The 8,448-nt window shown below is 37.7% G+C and overlaps 1 protein-coding gene across 1 annotated transcript; it reads left to right on the top strand.

Moving 5' to 3' along the window:
* The first annotated feature begins 5,089 nt into the window (after nucleotides 1-5,089).
* LOC134320936 (uncharacterized) lies at nucleotides 5,090-8,009 on the top strand. Its single transcript, XM_063002577.1, has 5 exons — nucleotides 5,090-5,129; nucleotides 5,233-5,574; nucleotides 5,673-5,972; nucleotides 6,065-6,099; nucleotides 7,887-8,009. Exons 1-5 carry the CDS (start codon nucleotides 5,090-5,092, stop codon nucleotides 8,007-8,009), a joined length of 840 nt encoding a protein of 279 aa, XP_062858647.1.
* The last annotated feature ends 439 nt before the right edge of the window (nucleotides 8,010-8,448 follow it).

Consider the following 8,448-nt stretch of genomic DNA (forward strand, 5'->3'; position numbering starts at 1 on the left):
ATGCTCTCTGCACCATTTCTATAAACACACACAAACTTCACACCTCTGACAGCCTGAATGTTTCTGAAAGTTACCACTCCACTCACACTAAGAGAACGGGTCACTGCTGAGTCCTGAGGAGTTTCACTTCTGTGACGTCGTCTCCGTGTCCACAGTGAAGCACAGAAAGTGTTTTCAGATGGAAGCGTTTTGAAGAGCAGATTAGAGAAGATGCATTTTAGAGGTCAGAAGTGGAACACGGGGGTTTAAATGTACTGGTGCTGGTGTGGACCAGGCCTCAGTGTTGGGCTGCAGGAGCTGAAACGCTTCCAGGATGGTGGGACATTGAAAACAGTGAAGACGACCGACATTCCATCGACCCTGAGAACCCTCACTGTATGTCCATCTCTGAAACTAAGCAGGGTGGAGCTCGGTCAGTACTTACACTCCACAGTGGTTTTCTTCAGGTGAGTGATTGTTCGGTGCTCTCTGATGTATCGGCACCTCGTCCAGTGTTTGTTCCTGCATGAAAATCAGTATTTTTGAGTGGTGCTGAACTCACAGCAACCCTGGTAACCTGGGTTTTATCCTCACCTACGGTTACTTGTCATGTTCTTCTTATGTCACTGTCGGTTCCTTTGTGCTGCATCTCCGTCATCACTCGCTGGTGAGAAAACAAAGAAGCAGCATCTCTACATGAGGGAAGTAAAAACCTCCGTCCCATGTAACTATCAGACCAATCAGATCAGTGCACGGGTTCGAATCCTCCAATCAGATGTGACACTGGGGCTGGTTTTATACTGAGCACTAGTACGAGTTCCTCAGACCTCAGTGACGCCTCGTCTCAACAGGAACGATGATCTCTCTGTTTGCTGCTCTTTGTTTCCTCACAGCTGGTGAGTTAGATTTTTATTTTCATGTGTTCATCAATAATAATGATTCAGATTCATTATTTCATTCCACTAATAAGATTTTTTACTTTTGTGTTTCATTTTTCAGTGGAAACTTCTGACATCTCTGAGGTTCAGGTGCAGACAGTGAGGAGTGGAGATGATGTGATTATACGATGTGATCTAAACCCGAGCGGTGGAAATAAAGAGAATTTAGTTTGGTACAAGCAGAGTTTTGGAAAAGTGCCTCAGCATTTGGGTAGAAAAATTATGAATTCTTACAGATTACTAGAACGATTTAATAATGGACGCTTCAAATTAACATCAGATGAGAAAGGGCTTGAACTCAGCATTACTGGAACTAAAGAAGAGGATTCAGGAACCTTTTACTGTGCAGAGATGCTGAATAATGCAGCTGATTTCATATCTGGACGTATTTTGGTGGTTGAAGGTATGAAGCTCTACTCTCCAAACATGCTCATTACTAATTCCAGTGTGAATCTGAAGTCAGAATGATGTATAAATCTGCATTAATAATTCATTTTAAAGCTGACGAGAGGAAGAACAGAGAACCTCTCAGACTCCGGTGTTCAGAAAGCAGTGATGGGTGTGAGAAGATCTCTGAGGCTGGTTCTCCTGAACACAGCTGTAGCTTCACTTTACTCAGGAGGAACCTTCAATCTTCTCATGATGTTAAATACTTCTGTACAGGTGCTGCACTGGAAGAATTTGGAAATGAAGCTTTTGTAGAAGGTAACGTTTTTGTTAAACAACTTAAATAAATAATTAAGCAAACAAATAAATAAATTCAGAATCTTCCATTCACTGTGGGTTAAAAACGATGTTCCATACAGGTGGAGATTGTGTTAGACAGATGCATGTGATGTTCTGGCTCTCCATTTCAAGAGTCGTGGTTCTTGTGGTCGTGTTCATCACTCTTATAATACTCCAGCATGTTCTACCATTTAGATCCAATAAAATGATGAAGCGAGATGAAAGAAATACTGAGATACAGAATTAAATGTGGAATAATTACTGCTGATCTTAGATGCTGATCCATTTTAATATGATTTTATTCACTCATTAGTGTGAGATTTATAAATGTACATTGTTAATGTTTTACTTATTATTATTATTATGTCTGTTAAATTGTGTTCATTTGCTTTTGTAAAATAAAGAAAGGAATAAATCAATCAAGGAGTTTTATTACAAATTAATTCAACACATTGTGTAAAATAATGTCATTTAATAAGCACATTACCTTGTAAATGTAATCACACTTTATTAGCTTATTACATGACCTGCAGCAGCAATTACTGCAACCAAACACAGTCTGAAGAACCCGATTGTGGAGAGAGAACTGACACACGCCCCTTCCGACACGTGAGCAGTACCGACTGCATCTTTTCACCTGCATGAGGCGAGTTCATATGCGAATCAGCTTTGTGCATGGAGAGCCACACCCTGATCAGCATTATTCCTCGACTCTGTGTAGACACCATCAATCAGCCAGCAGAGGTCGTAACTGCACCAGTTATGAGCTCCCTATCCGGCTCCCTCCCTGTATGAACCACAAGCCAGTCGTTGTGTATGTAGCCGCCCAGCCCAGCCGGATGGCAGAGCTGAGATTCGATACGATGTATTCGAGATCCCAGCTCTGGTGTGCTAGTGTGTTTTACCGCTAAGGCAAAGTTTTAAGTTACAATGTCATTGGAACTGGCTGTGTTCCAAATTGCACACTAATTTACTTAACAGTATGCATAATTATTGTGCTTCAAATGTTATTTATACCCACAACATGCAGAAAACATGTCAGCCCAGTGTAAAGTTGTAAGATATAAAGCACAGACTTAACTGTAGCATTAGACGAAAGGACCAGCAACAATCTTGTCCTGTATAGTTAGAATTTGTCCTACTGCGGTATAATAATAAATGCCCTTATATAGTCTGTATTTTAATTTTTTTTCTACCCTATTTCTTTCACTCTATCTTTAATTGTATTTACTTTGTGCTGGAGCTGCTGTAACACTTGAATACCCCCCTATGTGGATCAGTAAAGAAATCAATTCTTAAGCGTACAGGAGGTACATGTAAATAATGGCATAGCATTGAAGCTAACACACTCCTGTTACTCACGAGAAAGAATGCAAAAAACTACAAAACACTAAAACACATCCAAATGTCAAATCTCACACTTGGTCACCTTCAACCTCCAAAATAAAGCCAGCACGTAAAGTCACTGTGAGAGGTGTTTGAGGTATGGATGGAGCAGGTCCGACAGGTACGTTGGCGCGAGGCCATGCAGGGCTTTAAAGTTTAGCAGCGGGGTTTTATAATGGACACGTTTAGACACCGAAAACTGGTGAAGGACGAGGGTGATGTGTGCAGATCTCTTGGTGAGGACCAGGAGTCTGGCTGCAGGATTTTGGATGTGCAGTAGAGGGTGAAGGTAAACCATAAAACGAGGAATTGCAATAGTCTAACCTTGATGTGATGACGGCGTGTACCAAGACCTCAGCATCTTTAGAAGTAAAGCATAGTTGCCCCAGGTCGTGGGAGTTGATGGAGAATGTACTGATGACCACTGGGATCCACCAGTTTATGTAAGCGAGTGAGAGTGTGGTGATCTGTGATGAACGCAGGAATAAATGCTGGACATGGTTTCACTCTCACAGCGACTTTACCTACCGGCATGTTTTGCCAGTGGAAGGTGACCAAGGATAAGATTTGAACCCAAGACCTAAGGACACTGATGCACCCATGCATCATCTCCACTGTTTGAAGCGGAACAGCTGGTAGGACGTGAGTGTTGCACAGCAGCATGAGTTCTGGGGACCTGGTTTTGATTCTCAAACTCTATCACTGTCAGTAGAAGGTCTGGCATGATCCTCTCCATTAATGCATGAGTTACTTCCTCCATTCTCCAAATGTGCAGTCCAGTAGGTGGATTTTCTTGCCTCATGCCCAGTGTTTCCTGGTCAAGTTGCAAGACAGCAGTGAGATCAGTCATCGTTAAAATGATGTCCGATTCACACACAGGCCACTTTGCACAAACCCACAATGTGTGTAGGTGTATGTGTGTGTGTGTGTGTGTATGAAGGTGTGTGTGTAGGATGGTGTTCACCCACACGAACATACTCTTTGATCTAGTTTCGGTCTGTTGAACACTATGAACCACAGCGGTGCAGCTCTCACCAGGGACTCTTCAGTCAGTTTCCATAAACAGAAAGAGAGACGGCAGCTTTGTTTACCATCTTATTTATTACTGATTTACTCTAAATGAAGTATGATAAGAATATCATAACAAATTTGAGCTGGGCTTTAAAGGTAGGAGTTCCAGAGAGAAGGAGGCGGTCACACTGAATGACCTGCCGCCCATAGTGGACACCCTGAACCTGGGACAACTAGAAGGCCTGAGTTTGCGAGATGGGATGTATGGATGGAGCAGGTCTGACAGGTAAGTTGGTGCGAGGCCATGCAGAGCTTTAAAGTTTAGCAGTAGGGTTTTATAATGGACACGTTTAGTCACCGGTAGCCGGTGTAGCTGGTGAAGGACGAGGGTGATGTGTGCGGATCTCTTGTTGAGGACCAGGAGTCTGGCTGCAGGATTTTAGATCAAAAAACAAGGATTTGCAATAGTCTAACCTTGATGTGATGAAGGTGTGTACCAAGACCTCAGCATCTTTAGAAGTGAGCATAGGGCAGAGTCGTGCGATACTGAGCGTATGGAAATATGCTGACTTGGTCCTTGATTTGATGTGAGGTTCAAAGGTAAGAACGGGAGTCAAAGAGGACACAGAGGATGAACAGGAATGTCATCAGCACCCTGTATGGAGTTGGTACCATTTACATTTACATTTTCAGCATTTAGCAGACACTTTTATCCAAAGCGACTTACACAATGAGCAATTGAGGGTTAAGGGCCTTGCTCAGAGACCCAACAGTGGCAACTTGGTGGTGGCGGGGCTTGAACCGGCAACCTTTTGTTTACTAGTCCAGTACCTTAACCACTGAGCTATCACTGGCCCAAAATCCTAAGCTTGGTCTTCTTAGCATGTAACTGTCAGAAGTTAGTGCTGAACCAGTATTTTAAAACTGCAGACCAATCAGATCAGTGCACAGGTTTGAATCCTCCAATCAGATGTGACACTGGGGCTGGTTTTATACTGAGCACTAGTACGAGTTCCTCAGACCTCAGTGACGGATGAGTCACAGGAACGATGATCTCTCTGTTTGCTGCTCTTTGTTCCCTCATAGCTGGTGAGTTAGATTTTTATTTTCATGTGTTCATCAATAATAATGATTCAGATTCATTTTTTCATTCCACTAATATGATTTTTTACTTTTGTGTTTCATTTTTCAGTGGAAACTTCTGACATCTCTGAGGTTCAGGTGCAGACAGTGAGGAGTGGAGATGATGTGATTATACGATGTGATCTAAACCCGAGCGGTGGAAATAAAGAGAATTTAGTTTGGTACAAGCAGAGTTTTGGAAAAGTGCCTCAGCATTTGGGTAGAAAAATTATGAATTCTTACAGATTACTAGAACGATTTAATAATGGACGCTTCAAATTAACATCAGATGAAAAAGGGCTTGAACTCAGCATCACTGGAACTAAAGAAGAGGATTCAGGAACCTTTTACTGTGCAGAGATGCTGAATAATGCAGCTGATTTCATATCTGGACGTATTTTGGTGGTTGAAGGTATGAAGCTCTACTCTCCAAACATGCTCATAACTAATTCCAGTGTGAATCTGAAGTCAGAATGATGTATAAATCTGCATTAATAATTCATTTTAAAGCTGACGAGAGGAAGAACAGAGAACCTCTCAGACTCCGGTGTTCAGAAAGCAGTGATGGGTGTGAGAAGATCTCTGAGGCTGGTTCTCCTGAACACAACTGTAGCTTCACTTTACTCAGGAGGAACCTTCAATCTTCTCATGATGGAAAATACTTCTGTACTGGTGCTGCACGGGAAGAGAATCAGAACAGAAATGGAGCTAAAGTTAATGTAAAAGTAATTGCCCTGTCCACATTAATTGTGATATTAGTGATTATAATTCTGATCCTGGTTGGAGTTTTACTGAGAAATCAAAAGAAAGGTTCGTTATTTTATTCATTATTAATTTTATATTTATTTTATAATAAGTTTAGTACAGGTAACGTTACACCTGTTTATTATTGTTCTATAAAGGTGCTTCCAACACTCATCCAAGTCCCACAAATCAGGTAAATCAGGCTTTATTACTTTTATATTAGTTTATATTTATGCAAATGTGACAGATTTGTCTTTTGTTCAGATTTACATATTTATAAACTCTAGAGCTCTAATAATGTATGTTTAATTTTATTATGATCTAGTATATGGTAACATATTTAATAATACCATGTGGTGTTTCTGTAGAACATTTATAACCAGTAAGAACCTGTGCAAAATATAAAGCACCTACATGTTAATTTTAATTATTTTAATTAATTATTACATTATAAAGATGAAATTTATAATAAAATTGGTTCAATAGAGGCACTAAGAGTAACAAATGCTGTAATATTCAGTTCTGTTCTCATCAGTGAGTGGTTTTATTTAGGTAATATGTTATTGTTTATTATTATAAGTATTTTGTACCTCTGTGGTGATCAGAACCTACATTAACAGTTCAACTGTCGGCAAAGTAAACGCTCCACTGTGCTGAAACACCACATGTCTGCCAGAAAACTAAATTATGATTTAATAATAATAATAATAATAATAATAATAAAAAAAATAATAATAATAGTTTTTTAGGATTTTTAGGAGTATTTTTTAGGATTCACCAATAATACTGCTATAGTATTTGTAGGGCTTGCCAATAATGATAATAATAATAATAATATTAATAATAATAATACTTCTGCTAATAATAATAATGTTAATAATAATCATGTTAATGTAAATAATAATAATAATTTTATTATTATTTTAAAAATAAAAATAATAATTATAATAACAATTCTTTTTTTTTCTTTCAGCTGCTCCTGTATTTTTTAGAGCTCGCCAATAATGATAATATTAATAATAATAGTACCTCTACTACTACTAATAATGTTAATAATAGTTATATTAATTTAAATAATAATAGTAAGTTTATTATTATTTAAAAAAAAAAAATATTAATTATAATAGCAATTTTTTTTCTTTCACTTGCTCCAGTATTTTTTAGGGCTTGCCAATAAAAATAATAATAATGTTAATACTAATAGTACTTTTAATACTAATAATAGTGTTAATAATAATTATTTCAATGGTAATAATAATTATAATAATAAAAATAATAATAATTCCCTTTTTTTCTTTCGGCTGCTCCATTATTTTTTAGAGGTCACCAATAATATTATTATGATTATAATACTTATCATTTGTTAATATATTATTATTTTTATAATAATAATAATAATAAAACCTTTTTTTTACAACTGTTTCATGTTTTTAGGGGTCTCCAAAAATAAAAATAACTTTAATAACAATACTACTACTAATAATAATCATAATAATTATAATACCAACCCAAGTAGTTGCCAAAATGGACCTAGATAATTAAAATGTTTAATTTCTTATGAATAAGTTCTATTTATTATTGGATCTTTGTATTTAAGTAATGGTGTTATTTATGAATGTTAGTTGAAAGTCCACATTGGTTAAAATTAATATATTAATATGTCTCGTCATTTTAGAGAAACTGTCGAATAGACACTGTGGACAACATTTAGTAGTATTTGCATTTTGGTTTACTTATGTAAAAAGTTCAAAAGTCGTCCATGTTAAACATGTGTCAGCCAAAAACCTCCATTTCCCTCAAAAACAAGGCCGTAATCGTAATAGACCTAGTGGTGGACACATTCAGAAATGCTCAAATCCCCCCCAAACAAATAACGATGTAAAAATGAGAAGTAAACTTCTACCACTCAGGATCTGTCAGAGTTTCCATCAGTTGTTGATATGACAGGCACTTAAAATGGCTTTTCTTGTTGTGTATCAGGTCGTGGATGAAGAAAACTTGAATTATGCAGCTCTGAAGTTTACTAAGAAACCTTCCTCCTCCCCCAGAAGATCCAGAGAGAAGAACCATCAAGATGTTTATGCTCAGGTTAAAACACGATAGATAAAGGTGATCAATTATTCTCTCATTTAACCAACGACTGTGTATTAAAAACAATTTAATCAGGCAGTGAAGTGTGTTTAATTTTATTAAAATTTATTGTAATTATTTACCTTGAGCTGTTTCTGTTTAGAAGACATTTTTATTCTGCTATTTTAGAAAAACCAATATATGTCAAGTAATGTAAGTATGCAGGTAATTAATTGTTAATTTAGCATCATTTGGATGCTGTAGCTGTCACAGGCACTGTCTCGTGTTCTGTCTCGAGTTCATCTGGTGAGCATTTGAGTTGTAAATCACTGGTGGATTGAGTAGCTGGCGGAGTTGCACACCATTGAGCCTCCATTGAGTGTTTTCATCTGTTGCATTCATGAAGTACAGTGCTTCTGCTCCAGTAATGTGAAGTGGTGAATTGGGCAGTGGTAGCTTAGTGGTTAAGATG

This window comes from Trichomycterus rosablanca, chromosome 9, assembly GCF_030014385.1.
Source record: "Trichomycterus rosablanca isolate fTriRos1 chromosome 9, fTriRos1.hap1, whole genome shotgun sequence".
Taxonomy (NCBI): domain Eukaryota; kingdom Metazoa; phylum Chordata; class Actinopteri; order Siluriformes; family Trichomycteridae; genus Trichomycterus; species Trichomycterus rosablanca.